Source organism: Gorilla gorilla, chromosome 5 (assembly GCF_029281585.2).
Source record: "Gorilla gorilla gorilla isolate KB3781 chromosome 5, NHGRI_mGorGor1-v2.1_pri, whole genome shotgun sequence".
NCBI lineage: Eukaryota > Metazoa > Chordata > Mammalia > Primates > Hominidae > Gorilla > Gorilla gorilla.
The window spans coordinates 103,584,555-103,603,203 of record NC_073229.2 but is presented as its reverse complement, the minus strand read 5'-3'; the positions used below and the strand labels follow the sequence as shown (position 1 = coordinate 103,603,203).

Here is an 18,649-nt window from a genome sequence, read left to right as displayed (position 1 = left end):
TTTTGATGAAAATGCACAAAGCAAGGATACTTCTAAAACTTGTCTCTTCAGGATTTTATGTACCGTTTTGGCTTTACTTCAGTTATACTGGTTCTAGTACATCTTATGAATGCTTCTTTACAATTTTAACGGAAATAATCCTGTGTGGTTTTGAAGAATTTTTCAAGGAGTGATAACTTGTGATTTACTGATTCATTAATTGAAAATTTGTATTAATTTTTAACTTAGTTGGTAATCATGTTTAATGGATAAATCTGTGTTGTTTAGTTCCCCCCCTTTTCTATAATTTGTGAACTTGCATTTTTTTTAACGTATAATAGGACTTGCAATCTCAAAAGCAAGACAGGCATGGAGAAGCAGGGATTCTAAACCCAATTATGGAAAGAGAAGAAAAATTTGTTAAAGATGAAGAACTCCATGTCGTAAAACAGGAGGTTGAAAAGCTGGAGGATGGTAAGAAAAAGAGTTTGTTTAAGCATGTGACAAGTCAGCATCCCTAGAGAAAGAAAGAGTGAGCATCTTCTAATATCTTCCAGCTTAACTGTGAATTGCTTAGGTAGAACAAAGAAAGGTGGATACAGTGGTAGGGGATGGCTTATCAGGAGCCATACACATTTGAATAATGTTATTAAGGAAAGAAAAAAATTGAACACTCTAAGTCATTTGCTATTTGGGGTTAGGGAATAAGGACAAGTTGCATTCAGAAAATTCTGATGAAGTAGAATTCAGATGCCATTTACTAAAGTTACTATACTTGTAGTGTTCTTACATATTTTAAAATTTTTAATTTTTTCATTTGGAAGTAGTTTCAAAGTTAAAAGTGGCAAGAATAGCTAAAGAACTATTTGTGAGTGAGTTGTGTCATGCCCATACCTTTAAATAGTTGTATGTATATTTCCCCAAACTAGGACATTCTCTTAGACTGTATTCTAATGTAGTTTTCAACTTCAGGAAATTTAACTTTGACACAACACATTTATCTGATCTATCATTCATATTATGATTTTGTCAGTTGATACAATATTGTTCTTGATAGAATTTTCTTCCCTCTGGTACCAGATCATGAGTTGCATTTAGTTTTCATATCTCTTCAGTCTTCTTTAATCTAGAGATTTTTGTTACATATATATATAGAGAGAGAGAGGGGGAAGGAAAAAGAGAATGTGTGTGAGAGATTAACATTTTTGATGAATATAGACCCATTTTTAAAAATAGAATGTTCTTCATTTTGGGTTTGTCTGAAGTTTTCTCTTAATTAGATTCAAGTTAATGCATCTTCTGTCAGAATACCACATAAGTCTGTCTCAGGATATGACATTGAAAGGTTTCATTTATTTTTAAGTGTAGAGTCTTTGCTCCATCTATCCATCCATCCATCCATCCCCACCATACAGCATTATATTAGTTATAAAAAATAGGCAAAGAACCTTTCTTCCCCACCAGTATCTCAAAGAACAAATTTTTTTATAAATGAGAATCTTAAATGCAATATGTATTAAATATATTATTCTCTAATCCCAGAATATCAAGTATAGAAATGAAATTTATGATGTCTTTTCTCACTTGATTTATAATACCCAAATTAAATATGGTGGTTTTATGAAAGTTGATAGTTTTCCTATTTAAAAATATTGACTGTTACAAAATCCCATTTAAAAAATTTGATTTCATACAGAATGGGAAAGAGAAAAACTTGATAAAAAGCAAAAAGAAAAGGCATCTTTACTGGAAAGAGAAGAAAAGCCAGAGTGGGAAACTGGAAGGTACCAACTAGGAATGTATCCAATTCAGAATATGGATAAATTGCAAGGAGAGGAAGAAGAAAGACTGAAGAGAGAAATGCTACTTGCTAAACTGAATGAAATTGACAGAGAACTCCAAGATTCTCGAAATCTAAAATATCCTGTTTTGCCATTGTTACCTGATTTTGAATCAAAACTACACTCCCCAGAGAGAAGCCCCAAAACATACAGGTTCTCTGAATCCTCAGAGAGATTATTTAATGGGCATCATTTGCAAGACATCAGTTTCTCAACTCCAAAAGGAGAAGGTCAGAATTCAGGAAATGTTAGAAGTCCAGCCTCCCCTAATGAGTTCGCATTTGGTAGCTACGTGCCTTCATTTGCAAAAACATCAGAGAGGTCAAATCCATTTAGTCAAAAAAGTAGTTTTTTGGATTTCCAAAGAAACAGTATGGAAAAACTTAGTAAAGATGGTGTAGATTTAATTACAAGAAAAGAGAAAAAAGCTAATTTGATGGAACAGTTATTTGGTGCCAGTGGTAGCAGCACCATTTCCTCCAAAAGCAGTGACCCAAATTCTGTGGCTTCCGGTAAAGGAGACATTGACCCTCTAAATTTTCTCCCTGGGAATAAAGGCATCAGAGATCAAGAACATGATGAAGATGAAGACTTTTTCCTCAGTGAAGGAAGAAGTTTTAATCCAAATAGGCACCGATTAAAACATGCAGACGATAAACCAGCAGTAAAAGCAGTTGATTCTGTAGAAGATGAAATTGAAGAAGTAGCACTGAGATGACTGACTCGAGTATGTATTTTTTCTAATTGTAAATATTGAAATATTTTAATACAGTATTTATTATAAACATTTAGACTTTTTAATGCTAAAATGTCCCTATTAAGGAATGATTTTTAATAGCTAAATACAATACAGTTAAAAAGAAGTAGATCATACATACACCACATAGATAGTTTGCCAAGAATGAAGGAGGCTTTTTTGAATGAAACCAAAAAATAAAAAAGTGTCTTGAAAAATGAAATAGATTTTAACTCTTCATCCAGTGCTATGGCAAGTTTAACTGCACTGGAGGTGGTATTCCTTTTCTACTTTTATTCCTATTTATGTATTTATTTTTGATCATATTCTCACTGTGCTGAATACAGTCTTCCCACTAATTGTTGAATGAAAATTAAGGGTGAAAGTCTGTGTTGGGAAGTGTAGCTCCGGTTGGTGGAGAACCAGTGCTTCTTAGGGGCCGTTCCCCTTATGGATAGGGCCAGGGGTCCCTATCTTACGTGGCAGTCCTAAGCTACTCTTGAGTGATAGCAGTCACAACACTGGGATTTCCCATTCCTCTGAAAGTACCCACAGCTAAACACTACTCATTTCCCAATTTCAGTATTTACTGAAATCACTTACCTACAATTCTGTTAGAATATTATGTTGAGTTCAGAAGACATTTCTCTGTTTGCAAGGACAGTTAGTTGCTCTCTGTCATAGCCCCCAGAAGCTTGGGTACAGTGTAATTCCTCTCCTTGTTCTCCTACACTCTTTGTATCTCAGTGACTGGGTGTAAGATTTCATGCCAAATGCAAGGAATAGTGGAAATACATACCAACTGCAAAGAATAGAAAAACTTTATCCCAATATATTATAGAAAGATCTTCAGTTCAGTTATGTCCAGAGTAATATAATTTGGCAATGTTAATGCTTTTAAAATTTGAACTTGTCCTCAAATCAAGGAGACAACAATAGTGTAATACTATTGGACTTACAGGATTAGTTTTAAAGCAACTTTGGATAGAAGTGTTTCAGACATAGGACTTCTGCCTTGTTGACTAGAGTGGATAGTTTTCTGTTTAAATGCATTGGTCTTTTGGCTGTTTGTAATTCACTTCAGCTTATAGAGAAGTTGATGACCTTGGATCATGCTGGGTATGATTGGTCTTTAAAAAGCAGTAATATACCACCAACCCAAGGAGAAAACATTGTTAAAATGAAGAGTGGTGGAAATAGTGTGTTGGGAAGAATAAAAAATTTAGATTGGCACTTATTCTAAAGTGAGCTGTTTTTTTCAAGAATTTACTAGCATTTGCTCGTAGTATGATTTCTGACGCCAGTCATATATACTGATGAGGGGAAGGAGTTACTGTGTTATTCTGAGTTCTTATAAATGCATATTATTGAATTTCATTGCATGACTATTTGTCAAGACTTACTGGTTAGGTCTCCAATTAAAAGATGTACCACCTGTCATCTTCTAAATTGTGTTCCTTTCATTTATTGGGAACAGAATCTCTCAAAAGTGCTAAACTATATTAAAAAGTTTTCTTAATAGATTTGTATGTCTGATATGTATAACCATTTACTATAATATGTTGCAAATCATTCTAATATATGTAAAACAATATTATTTGTAATGCAGTTATTGGTAAAATATTACGTAATGTTAATTTTGTTCCTAGCTGCTAATTTTTCTGCCAAAAGTATTCTAATTTTCAGGTTGTTTGAAAGGCTTTTAAAACTTTTTAGTTAAGTTTTTTATTCACGTCATTTAAATTAGTTTTTTGCTTTTTTTCTACCTGATGATCTCTTTAACAAGATGCAACAAGACAGAATTATTAAAATTAAACCTAAAGTTAAGTTATAGATTTAAAGGCATTATGATATTAAGCATTAAAATTGGAGATTAAAATGTACAAAACAGGGTTTTCCTTATGAACAAACCTTACAGGGTAAATTGTTTTTTTTTTCTAAATGTCGTTAAATTTATTTGTACTCAGAACTGTTACTAATAAAAATTAAAAATGCACTGTGACTCTTTATTTAAGTGATACCTGAGGTTACTTAGAAAATATGTAATAGAAACAGGCCCTGCAGGGTTAATTTTTGTTTCATTATACCTTTTTTTTATGTTGAGTATTTTTAGTTGAAGTAGATGAATTTTCTCTAAATCAGGTTAGACAGTATGCTAGTCTTATCAGATAATTATAGTTTTAATTAATCCTTTCACCCTTAATGGCTATCATAATGGCACATATTGCTCATAATTTTTTTTTAAAAAAAGATGAGGGTAAAGAGGATTAAATTGAATTGTGAAATAAACACAAATTTATTCCATGGCTGACTTGCAATTTTTCTGATTATCCTCTTCCACCTCATTTTCTGAGATACTCGGCTTCTGGTATCCCCGACTAGTTGTTAGTTGGATAGAGCATGTAAATCTGCCTGATGAAAAGGGGAAGGGAAATTTGTATTATGGGATAATACGGATTTTTTTAGGATTAAAGAAGTACCATAAATTGCAACGAATCTGCCTTAAAAAGTTTTTCCCCTTCTACACAAAACTTTCTTATGTTAAAGTCTCCTTTTATATCACTTGAAATTGCTCTCCTTTTATTTAGGAGTTTTTTGTTTGTTTGTTTCTTTTGTTTTTTGGGTGTTTTTTTTTTTTTTTTGAGACAGTCTCACTCTGTCGCCCAGGCTGGAGTGCAGTGGCGCAATCTTGGCTCACTGCAACCTCTGTCTCCCAGGTTCAAGCGAGTCTATTCAGGAGAATTTTAAAAAATTAACCACTAGTACTTTCTGGATGCCCTAGACTGTGTTAGATGGCAGGAGAGCGTGGAGAGTAAACCAGACAGGCCCCTGTCTTCACAAAGTGGATGAAGAGCACAGTGAGCCAGACTGCACGAGGTTCCATCCCTGCCCTCCCACTGTTCCTTGTGTGTCCTTGGACCACAGCTTGCTCAGCTGTTATTGGTCTTTAATAGTACTTCTTATGGTGGTTATGAGTAAATGAAATACTTAGGTTTATGCTTGGCAGGTGCCTGGCACATTATAAGCACTCAGTAAACATTAGCTGCTATCACCATGGCTAACTATGAGTTTCTTGTAGGGAAAAAAGAATGAACAAATAGAATACAGGTATGAATGTGTAATACATTAATGCTATACTTTGCACAAGACATAAGCAGAAAAAGCTTTTAAACCTCCAAATTATCGTAAAACCTCTGTACTAAATACATTACGTCTTTTTTATCTGCACTTAGAACTCTCCTTACTTTATTCAGTATTAAATTTGGGAGGGGAACAACACACACTGGGGCCTGTTGAGGGGTCGGGGATGAGGAGAAGGAGCTTAGAAGATAAGTCAGTAGGTGGGTGCAGCAAACCACCATGACACACGTATACCTATGTAACAAATCTTCACATTCTTCACATGTATCCTGGAACTTAAAAATAATAATAAATAAATAAATTTGCAGTAAGATTGATGAGTTTGTTTCCTAACCCACAGAAGAGTAAAAAAACTAAACTTTGAAAGGATTTTCTAAAGACGGATTCAGTGACATAAGAAGGAGAGGTGAGTTAACAGCTTCACAGCAAAGAGAAAACAAAATCCAGAAACTTTCAAACCCACAGAACTTTTGGGTTGCATAATGTGATAGGTAATTCATACCTCAGCTGTCCCTTAATGTCTGTGTGTATCCTTGGATAAGTGACAAAACCTCTCTGCACCTTTGTTTTCTTCTTTATAAAACAGGGCTAATTAGAGTGCCTACCTCACAGTAATCTAACCTAATTAACTCGAAATTAATACAAGAAAAACTGCTTAGAACCAGAAGCACTCGAACGTTAGCTGCTATTGTTGTCTTGGAAAGACAATAATTGTGGAGAGCAATTATTTTTGCTGAATGCCAGGCATGGCAGTTGGCATTTTTATGTGCTTTATTCCTCACAAAGTTTTTCCAAATAAGTACTGTTATTCCCATTTTCAGTTACAGCTAATAGATTGTGATATATGTTATAGGTTACCCATGAGATTAGACAGGTAGTAGATTACATTCAGTAGCCTCAATATGAGAAATCTAAAGAAATATTTTAGAGTTTTGTTTTAGTACTTTTTTTTTTTTTTTGAGATGAAGTCTCGCTCTTGTCCCCCAGGCTGGCGTGTGATGGCACGGTCTCGGCTCACTGCAACCTCTGCCTCCCGGGTTCAAGCGATTGTCCTGCCTCAGCCTCCCAAGTAGCTAGGATTACAGGCACCTGCCACCATGCCCGGCTAATTTTTTTGTGTGTTTTTAGTAGAGACAGGGTTTCACCATGTTGGCCAGGCTGGTCTCCATCTCCTGACCTCAGGTAATCCACCCTCCTCGGCCTCCCAAAGTACTGGGATTACAGGCATGAGCCACCGTGCCCAGCCTAGACTCTTTAAGTGGTAACAGAAACCCAAATCAAACAAGCTTAAGCAAAATAAGGAAATTACTTTTGTCTCAAATCCAGAAAGCTTAATAATGTGTGGTTGGATCTGGAGGTTTGAATAATAGTACTTACTTTGTCCACTGCTGGGTCTCATTTTCAGAGAAACTTTACATTTGATAATATTGCAGTTGTTAACAGTTGGTAGCCTTGAACCCACATCATTCCTTCATCTGGCATGCCCCTTCTCCCACCCCCTGCAAAAAGAAAGTCTAGTCTGGCAGAAGTCTGATTGGCCCAAGGAATGTTGTGTGCTCAGCATTAAGGTTGGTGGTCTTGTGCAGGGAAAGGATGGATCCCTACTCTTACCTACTTCATGGAATGAACAGGATTTTTGTGGAATGAAGGAGGCATGGTTCCCCTGATGAAGGAATTTTTGACATACAAAAAATATTCTTTTTTTATTAAAAATTTTAATCAAAAAATAATATGGAATAAAAATAATAGAGAATAAACATTAAAAGTTAGTTACTTGTTCAGCACTCCTTATTCCCAGGAACGAGGCATTTCTCTAATAAGATATGATGGGGTTGCACTGTGAAGTTCATTGATTATTAAAGGGTGAACGATTTATCAGCAGTAGGTAAGATGGATATGACATCTACATTTTAGAATTCATAGAAAAGACTTAGAGACCCAAATATGTATTTTCCATACTAAATGCTACATTTTTGAAATACATATCCATATATAAGTGATTATATTCTATCTACCTCATCTAAGACAAAATAAAAATTAGAACTCAGCAGCCAGAGTAGAATAGTAAAAACACTGACTTTGGAGTCAGAAGTTGGGTTGGAGTGTTTGCCAATTGCTAATTACAACTTTTGTCAAATAATTAACTTTTCTTAACATCTTCCAGAAGTGAAATAGAGCTGATCCTATCTTACAAGATTATTGTGAAGATTAAATGACATCGTGTATTTTTGAGAGAAGAGAATAAGTAACATGATGAAGCATGTCATTAGAGGGAGATCATTATCTATTTAGCATTAATTTCTGTATCAACACCCAAAACTTTTTTTTAAAACAACAGAAGCTTGTCAGTATGGAATCTTAAAAACTACACGTGTTATCTTACCTCATAATCTGCTGTCTTTGATTGAAGTGGGACTCTTCTTTACAGATCCATATGGAGGTATTCCATAGAGATGCTTTGCTGCTTTTGTGGACAAGCAGCCTGTGGCAGATGCAGTTTTACACACATAGTTTTGCTTCACCAGCCATTTTCATGGAGGGTAATAGATACAAATCGGGAGCCCAGACTGTGGTCTGAAGGCAGAGCATTAGAATTCAGGATGGTCTCCCTGCCAGTAGAACTACGGGGATTCCTTAACTACCATGGCCAGTGGTGACTGTCTTTCTTCTCTCTTTAACTGACCTGAATACCAAATTTCAAATTTCTGATCCCAGTTGATATTGATCCTGGTTATGCATACTTTTTGTGCAGTCTGTAACAGGACATTATAGATGTCAGATTTTTTTTTTACCCTGATACAAAGAACCCAAGAGTTTTTTATATAGGCAATCACAGCTATTGAAAACTAAGTACACCTAGAAAAAAAGGTTTATTTAAGGCTTTGTTTTGTTCTTCTATAAGAACTTCCCCCAGAGTCTTAAATTTAGCCTCAATATTTGCTTCTAATCTCTGTGATACCTGTAATATTTACTCTTCTAAGTACTTACAGAGGAGCTCCAAGTAATCAGGACAAACCTTCATACTCTTTATCTAAAATAATTTTCAGTAGAGAAATAGGATCAATACAACCAAAGAATATAGGCCAGGAAAATCTGTTAGTGTTAATGCTTTACACATTATGACCGGGGTCTAGAATATAGAAAAATGGGGCCCATATTTCTGAAGTCTAGTTTTATAATGAATATCATGCACTGTTTCATCCTAGGCAGAAAATTGTGGCATTTCCCTGTACAGTAACTAACGTTTTCCTCTTGAAGAACATATTCAGCATCATTTAAATAAATTTACGTTATACGTTAGGCAATAGTTCTCAAAGTATGACCTCCAGAGCTGCAGCAATGCCCTCTGGGAACTTGGTAGAAATGTCAGTTCTTGCCAGGCACGGTGGCTCAGGCCTGTAATCCCAGCACTTTGGGAGGCCAAGGCAGGTGGCTCACCTGAGGTCAGGAGTTAGCAACTAGCCTGGCCAACATGGTGAAACCCCATCTCTACTAAAAATAGAAAAAATTAGCCGGGCGTGGTGATGGGCGCCTATAATCCCAGCTACTCGGGAGGCTGAGGCAGGAGAATTGCTTGAACCCGGGAGATGGAGGTTGTAGTGGCCGACATCGGTGCCATTGCACTCCAGCCTAGGCAACGAGAGCAAAACTCTGTCTCAAAAAAGAAAAAAATAAATAAAATAAATGTCATTTCTCTGGCTGTATTCCCAGACCTACTATATAAGAAACTCTGTGGGTAGGGGCCAGCAATCAGTATTTGAACAAGCCCTCTAGGTGGTCCTGTTGCAGCTCATTTGAGAACCACTATTCTAAAGTACTACTCGTTGGGGTGAGTAGGTGTTCCTTTATCTACAGAAGTGGCTACCCTGGAAGGTTTTTCTTTATTTAAATCTAGCACTTAGGGCTTGTGATCACAAGGAGCAGGTGCAGTATATGGACTCATCTTTGTCTCCTCACACTGCACACTGTCTGGACTAGAAAGAAGCCACTGTCTTTTTTATTTTGTGACTGAACCAGTTGTGATCTGTAAGTGTCGGTTCTGCATGGTTAACATGTCAGAAAATTTGAACTAGTCACGAAAGAGGAATTCTATTGGAACAATGAACACCAAAAAGATTGGGTAGTTCATATAGCATTCCTCCATTATAACCTATGATTCCCAAACTTTCAGAAAAAGCTTCAAAACATCATTCTTATGGCATTCCCTCAAGAAGAACAAATCAATGTGATTTAAATTTGATGTTCTTTGTGTACATTCATTTTTTAATGCAACAGATTTCTTTAATGTTCAGGTTTTTGAAAGTTTGAGAAAAGTATGTGTGAGTGTGTGTATGTACTTCATGGTCTAGTCAAGTAGTTTCTATGCTTGAGCTTTAAAAAATACTAAAATTAGTCCATCAATGATAGACTGGATTAAGAAAATGTGGCACATATACACCATGGAATACTATGCAGCCATAAAAAAGGATGAGTTCATGTCCTTCATAGGGACATGGATGAAGCTGGAAACCATCATTCTCAGCAAACTATCGCAAGGAGAAAAAACCAAACACCACATGTTCTCACTCATAGGTGGGAATTGAACAATGAGAACACTTGGACACAGGAAGGGGAACATCACACACCGGGGCCTATTGTGGGGTGGGGGGAGGGGAGAGGGATAGCATTAGGAGATATACCTAATATAAATGACGAGTTAATGGGTGCAGCACACCAACGTGGCACATGTATACAGAAGTAACAAACCTGCACGTTGTGCACATGTACCTTAGAACTTAAAGTATAATAACAAAGGAAAAAAAAATTAAAATTATCTAAATTAGCCAATATACAGGGAATATTTCAAAAAAAGAAAAATGAGACAGAAGTATTCCCGCTTCTCATGTAGCCACTCCTCAGTGTATGTGAAGACAAAGGTATATAAACAAGAATTCCTACATACATCTAGAAGAAGTGTTTATTTACTAACACAGTCGATCACATTTGAATTTTGTTTGCTATATAAAGTCTTCATATGTCTTTCTTTGGCTTTTTAATTTTTTTTTGTCTTAGAAAAACAAAACCCACTTCGTATAGAACAGACCTGTTTCTGTGTAATCTGTTTATATGGTGCCAAATATCAGGCCATATAAAATATTAATATTGATTACAGAGAGGGTGAGGGGTGGGGATGAAAATAGGTCTATTTCCAAATGTAGAAGAGAGAAGCATATTTCTCCAAGGTTCAGGTACCATAAAATGCATCTCCACTAGAAAATGGACAGTCTGACAGGCCAGTGAAAATGTAGTGGCAATGCAAGTTTTGAATGTATCCCTAAAACTGTGATTATCCCAATGTAATTTTGGCTCTGGGACTAGCAATCTGTTAAAGTAATAAATAATTGGTTTTGACACCCCCACTGGAGTCGTAACTTCATCAATTTTCTTGTTACTGTGCTTATTGATAAACATTCTACAGAGTAAGGAGTTCTCATTTAGTTATGAAATTTTTCTCGTAGTACCCTTCACCAGTATTTTTCATTTTCAGCTGTAGCATAATTTCTGTTTCTGTTTTTAAGTGTCTTTTTGATTAACTGCAAAGTTTGATGGAGTCCAGCAGCATTAATTAAATCAGTGTACATGGTCAGCTGGGTTTTTTTCTTACCTGCTGAGAGGTTGCTAGGATATTCTCTTAAAGATACAATTCTCTTGATTAACTGCAAAACCCAGATTGCCCAAATAACGTTTTTATTAATTCATAAAAATACAGCTGAGGATTGCATTTAAATTTATAGCAAGGTAAGTGCTATATATCTCCGGATGCTTTTAGTATTGCAAAAATGTGTTTAGGTATACTTATAAAGAATGTGTTTTGAATAACAATTAGGAGATGGAGAATTAGTCATTTTTATTTTAGGGAGAGTATTTCTTTGCGTTGCTCAATGTATATGAATTTGAAGCTGAAAAAGTTCTGAATTTTGTATCACCATTGGCAAATACATCTCAACTGTATCTACAGCTCTGCAAAAATGCTATTTTATAATGATTATCATGATTATTATTTATTGGTATAATTGATTTCAAAATCTTATATAAATTGCAACCATTTCCCTTGGTTGATTTAGTAAAATAAAATCAAGCATATGAAGAAAAAGAGACCTTCACCTATAGTAGTTTGATGTGATATGGATAGTTGTTTCAGAGGTTAAGGACTAGCAAATGGCTTTATCTGGGTGACATTTTTTTCTAGCAGTTGTTTTATGGCTCATAAGTATGAAAATAACTATGCCCGATTATACTCCTGCCCATCTTGCAGTTGTACATTAATTCATTCATTATTAAGCATTTATGGAGCTCCTATTATATAATGCAATTTACTAGAAATAATAAGAGGATTTTTAGATGGCAATATGACATAAGATTTTCATTTTGAAACAGGCACTTCTATGCTAACGTAGAAGATGGATTGAACAGTTTAGGAATTGCAGATAAGAAATAATGGAAAAGTCAGTGGGCGTATACTATATAGATGAATGATAGAGTTATTTATGAGAGAGAATTGACACCACTTGGTAATCAATTGAATGTGGGAGAGAGCAAGAGAGAAGAAGCCCCCAGTAACTGAGGAGATGACAGGGACACTGACTGAAATGGAAACTATAAGAAAAACAGATTTAGAAGGTAGGAGTTCAAAACATGTTGAATTTGTTGTGGGATATCCATATGAACATGCCTAGCAAACAGAAAGATCTACACCAAAGATATTGATCTTTGTCTTAATCGTACATATGTGGAATTTGTAGCAACGTGTGTGCACGAGATTACTCAGTGTGTAAAAAGCATGAATACAAACAACAATAACAAAGAAATGATCATGTCAAACAGCTTCCACTTTGGAAATGGTTTTCCTAAAGCTCATTTCTCCCTGTTAATTTTGAGTTTCATAAATATCTGAATTGTACAAACTTAATTAAGTTGCTGGCCCTTCTTCATTCTCCTCTCTCTGCAAATCCTTCAAGATAAAAAATGTTTTCTTTAATAGGGGAGGCAATCAATTTTTAAATATTTTTAGGAAAATGAGATTTTTTTTTATTCTAAAAAGGCTTTGATCCTTAATTGTTTGCCTCTGCCAAACTTGCCAAGTGGTATTAAAGACATTTTAAATTGTTTTTCTATTCATGCAAAAGAAACAAGCTGATACAGGAAATAGACAATACAGATAAGCAAAAGAACATAAAATTAACCTAAAGTTCAACCAGCTCATCCAAAATGCCATTTTTGGTGTGTGTGTATGTGTGTGTGTGTGTCCATGTATGTACGTGTACACTTCTGGACTTTGTATCTTGTTCTAATGACCCTTCTTTTTCTGTATCAGCACCACATATCTTACTATTTTATGTTCTTTTTTAAAAATCAAACATTTTGGCTAGGTAATACACTCCATGATTCAGAAATCAAAAATGATATGGAAAGGTATGCAATACATTCTTGTTCCTTTCCCTGTCCTTAATCTAACTAGTTATGAATGTACATAAATATTTAAAAAAAACTATTTTCATTGGTTTCTTGAGAACCAGTGACATTTCCAAAATTTGTGCAAATACAGTATGAATTGTCATTATTTCCATCTTGTAAATATGGCATATTTTATATACTATTATGTATGTTGATTTATTTTTTATTCATTATATTTCTTATTATGATGGTTAGTCTATATGTCAACTTGACTAGCTGTAGTACCCAGTTATTTAATCAAGCCCTAGTGCAGAGGAGAATGCCTTGTGAAGATGGAGGCAGACTGGAGTGATGTCTACAAGCCAAGGAACACCAAGAATTGCCAGCAACCATGCGAAGCTCAGAGAGAAGCATCTTTCCTAGGGCCTTTCAAGGAAATATGACCCGGCCAACACCTTGATTTCAGACTTCTAGTCTCCAGAACTGTAAGAGAATATTCTAATTTCTGTTGTTTTAAAGCTACCCAGTTTGTGGTAATTTGTTACAGCAGCCTTAGGAGAGTAATACCGTGATCCTTTCATATCATTACATAGAAAGCCTCTTCACTTTTAAGAGATAGCTTCATGCTAATCAATTTTTATGGATATACCAGCATTAATTTACCAGTCCTCTTGTGATAGGTGTTTGGGTTGCTTCCAGTCTTTGCTATTACAGATAATGCTTCATTAAATGACTTTGTACATTAGTTTTACTTGTGTGTAAGTATAGCTGTAGGAGAAATTTCCAGAAATGGAATTGATGGATCAGAAGGTATATCATTTGTTAGTTTAACAGACACTACAATTTTATCCACCATGGTTTTAACCAATTTACACACTCATCAGTGTAAGTGCCTGTTATGCCCTTTTTATAGATAGCTCAATATTTGTAAGGAAATTTGCATTTCCCTTAATTGGAGATTGCATTTAAGAGCCATACACTTCTGAACTACCTATTCATATTCTTTCCCCATTTTACCATTAGATTATTGATCTTTATCTCTAAGATTGAGTTATATATTAGATAGATTAGTCAATTACCTGTGATGTGACTTGAAAACTTTTCTTCCAAATCATCTCTTATCTTTTGATTTTGCTTATTGTATTTTTTCTTTTTACCATGCTTACTTTTTAATTTTATGTAAAATTTATCAGTCATTTATTTTTAATCATTCTAGGGTTATAAAAGGATTCTCTAATTTTTATCTAACATTCTAAGTTTTATTTTCTATAGAGTTTATACATATATATACTGTGAGATACAGCTTTAACTAATTTTTTCCAAGTGGCAGTCCACCTAGCCTGATACCATTTGTTAAATAGCCTATCTTTGAGTTTGATTAGAAATTACACCTTTATTATATACTAAATTATTTTATGTATTTGGATCTATTTCTGGAATTTTTATTCTGTTCCACTGGTTGCCTGTTTATTCATGTGCCAGTATCACCCTATTTTAATGTTTGAAACTGTAAATTATATTTTAATATTTAGTGACACTAGACTCTCCAACCTGTTACTCATCTCAAGTTTTTCATTCCTTTATGTATACATTTTGCCTATAAACTTTAGTATCATTTTGTTTAGCTTTTTAAAAAAACATTTTGGTGCTTTTATTTAAATATTAAATCCATGCTTTTATAATGTTTGGCCTACCTATCAAAGAATATAGTATATGTTTCCATTTGTTTAATTCTTCTCTATACTTCAGTAATATTTTAAAGTTTTGTTGTAGTTATTGTTTTTGTATAGGTCTTACACATTTCTTGTGATTCTATAGATTTTTAATCCTTTGTGTTGCCATTGTTAATGTGGTCTTTCATATCTTATCTCATTAGTATTTGTATAAGTAAAAGCTACTTTTTTAGTTTTCCAGATACATAATAATTTTGATAATGATAGTTTTAAGTCCTCATTTCCATTTTAAAGCTCTCTAATTTCTTTCTCTTGGCTAATTGCATTGGCTTCTTCCTCCAGCCCAGTATTGTATAATAATGGTGATAGAGGTCATAATTGTCTTGTACATATTTTTTAATTGGTTTGCCTTCTCCTCTTTTCCCTTTAAGCATGATGCTGACTTTTTGGCTGAGATAGATTTATTATGTTAGGCAAATATACATCTTTTCCCATTTTACTTGAGTATTTATAATAAAAACTGGCTGTTCAGTTGTTTTTCATATGCTTTTTTGGTGGCCACAGATAGGCTATGATTGTCTCAATGTAATGTGGTGAATTATGTTAGTAGAATGTATTTCTGTTTCTCCTTGTAATTTCTGTAATGGTTGTTTTATTCAATATGCAAGAGTGTTATTTGATGCATAAAAGATTCATAATTATACCCTCACTGTAAATTGTGCCCTTTGGCTTTAAGAAAGTCCTTATTTTTGTAGATTATTGTTTGCTTTTTGGTCTGAATTCTACCTTTTTTGATATTAAGATCTTGATTCTATTTTTATTTTGAGGGGTGCTTGCCTAGTATTTATTTGTAAACTTTCTGGATCGTTTTGTTTTAGGTGTGTATCTTGTATAAAACATAGAGTTGGACGGTTTTGTGATCCAGTCTGAAAATCTTTTTTTCAAGGTGTAAGTTAAGTAGCTTGACATTTATTGATATTCAGATACATTTGATCTTTATTCCATCGTATTATTTTATGTACTCTGCTTTAGCAGTGCTTAAAATATCTTTCACTATATGGTTTATCTTCTTTTGTGTGTGTATTTTTTTCTGATATTAAGAAAAGTCTGTTGGGTTTTTTCTCATGCCTAATACCTTTGATCTTCTATTACTTTGGGCAGTATCTATAAGTTCCATATTCAGCAGTGTTGAAAATTAGTGTGTTTCTTTTTCATGACTCCTTCTCTTCAACAATAGCTTTTAGTTGATAATATAATATTGTCTTTCTTATTCGTTATACTGTTAAATATTTTTATATTTCTACGACTTGGTTTGTCAGCTTTAAATGATACCTTTCAACTCTAAACTATTACAAATAAGGAAAGCAATATACTTATTTTAGCTGCTATTTTTTCTCCTTTTTCTTCCCAACTTTTATTAGTTTTGTAATTTTCACACCAAGACATAAAACATTTGCACTCTGTTCTGATACTTTATTCTGCATTTGCTTTAGTCTTTATCCTGTAGTTAAATATATTCAGTGCTTATAGGCAATCTTGTTGCAGTAACGTCCCCAGTCGTCTCTCTGTTATTTGAAGTCATCCCACCACAGTGAAATTCTTTTCGCCATCTGACTGGTAAATTTGGCTCCAGATACCACCCTGATGGTTCGCTTTTCAGGACCGTACTTGACTTACTTATGTTCCAGGGAAAGGGAAAGGTAAGCCTGGGACAAGAGCTTGTGTACAAGTAGTTGGCTGGGGAAGTGATCCCAGAAAGTGGGAGTGAGGGGCCAGAGAAAACAAGGAAAGGAGGGAACTCCAATATGTGTGTTCATTAGTGAATTGATAAGGACATTCTGAGGATTGTACTGAATGTGTCTTGGAACTGTCTCCTCAAAAGACAAAGGGGAGAAGTATTTCTCCATTGACTCCTTCTCACAAATCCTAGTTGAGAATCCATGAGTGCTGAGTATGACTAACTCTTTAGGTGCAGCTGCCCTGTGCACAAAACAGTTTGCAACCTATATGGAAATATTTGCCACAAATATAACTGGAATCAGAGATGAGACCAAGAGGATGTGAGGTGGTACACAGGAGGCATCTGATACAATTCCAGCATCTTAAACTGTGATTTTAATTACCTCTGTGACCAGATGGTTAAGATTATTTTATATTTCGGTTCCATTTAAAATTTTATTTTGTCATTGTCTTGTATTGTTAATTTCTGATTTTATTTTTATAGTTAGAGAATATGGCAAGTAGAATTGTTACTTTTTGAAATTTATTGAGATTCTATTTGGAGCTTAGTATATGATCAATTTTGCAGATTTTTTTTAATGAATACATGAAAAGAATGAGAACTCTCTGTAGAATACAAATTTCAGTTCAGCTCTTTGTCCTTTTGCTCAATTAAAGATTGAAAGAGAGCATTCATTTCCTTTTAAAAATGTTATTTTGTCAGCCAGGCATGGTGGTTTACTCCTGTAATCCTAGTACTTTGGGAGGCCAAGATGGGAGGATCACTTGAGGCCTGGTCAACATAGCAAGACCCCCTCTCTATTTATTTACAAATAAAAATGAAAATAAAATGTGATTTTGTCAATTTCTTCTTATATATTTATTTAATGTATTTTCAATAAAGTTAAAGGTCCCCATTTTGGAGGTTTGGAGGGTGTTAATTACTCACAACTCCCTTTCCAGTTTATAAACTAATTGAGAAAGATACTCAAATCGGATTGGATTGGATGAAATATTAGCTTCTTTGCATGCTACACTGAATTAGGGGACTTCTCTAATTCAGGACTGAATTTCTAACCAAAACAGACTTTCCACTACTTACTCACTTTATTTAGTCATAAATAAAGGTAGATGAGAAAAGGCGGTTGCCCCAGAATTTTTAAATGGTAGGGATAGGAACAACAATGTGATTGGAAGAGCATGCTTGGGAGTGTATCTTGAAGTCGTGTCTGCATAGCAAGCACACTGTTTTATTGTTCATTGGATGGCTTAGGTGGGAGGGCTGAATTTTTCCAAAGCCAGACTTTTAATTTTACCGTTGTATGATTCAGGGAGGTTTCCACACAGAACTCATGCTGTTTTCAGATGGGTAAGTGAGTGTGTCAATGAGAGGAGTCCACGAATGCAGAATGATCCTTTTCTGATTTCACTGATCAAATAAGTTATCCCTGTGGAAGGAACAAATGAGAGCTAAGGGGAGGCACTTCTGGAGGTGCACCTTAACACTTAACACTTATCAGGGGGAGCACTCAGAGGGAGAAAATAGTATCACTTCCCTTTGTCATTATTGTGTAATTTTTGGCAATATAAAAGTCTCCCTTTTGTTTCAAGTAATTTCTTTTACCTTGAATTTTATTTTGGTGTTGACATCAAGACCCCCTACTTCTCTTTGGTTTGCATGTCTCATGTTTTTGTTCATCCCTTGATTTATTTTATGCCTTCTATATGGTTTTGTCTTTGATATGTTCTTATAAAGAGCATATATGTGGATTTCTTTAAAAGCCAGCATAAGTGTTCTTTGCTTGTTACACTTAGAGTTGTCACTGCTGGGTTTTGTTTAACATTAACCAGCTAATACTTGAAGTTCTTGATTTTTTTTTTCCTCTGTTAGGTTTTGTTTTTTCTGTCTATTGATTTGAATGTTATTAATCATAGTACTTTTATATTACCTCATCATTAAACACTTGTTCACTCAGTTATTTATTTCCTAAATTTTTCTGTGTCAAGAATAACCCAAATCTGTTGACCCTCTCAGTGGAAGATATAAAAATTATCCTATTTTCTTCATTCCCCCTTTCCCATTTGCTAGTTTTTGTTCAAATGTTATAGGAATGTAAATTCATATT

General features: G+C 34.6%; 1 protein-coding gene across 4 annotated transcripts in view; it reads left to right on the top strand.

Moving 5' to 3' along the window:
• Window positions 1-4,552, top strand: part of LCA5 (lebercilin LCA5) — a 52,695-nt gene extending 48,143 nt beyond the window's left edge. For 2 of the 4 annotated variants that reach the window (XM_004044322.4, XM_063707720.1), the window contains exons 7-8: window positions 321-453; window positions 1,676-4,552. In XM_004044322.4, coding sequence (XP_004044370.1) covers window positions 321-453; window positions 1,676-2,538 — 996 coding nt within the window. In that variant the 3' untranslated portion in view covers window positions 2,539-4,552. The remainder of the gene's footprint in view (window positions 1-320; window positions 454-1,675) is intronic. The other 2 variants (XM_055391965.2, XM_063707721.1) reach the window with 1 other exon arrangement.
• The last annotated feature ends 14,097 nt before the right edge of the window (window positions 4,553-18,649 follow it).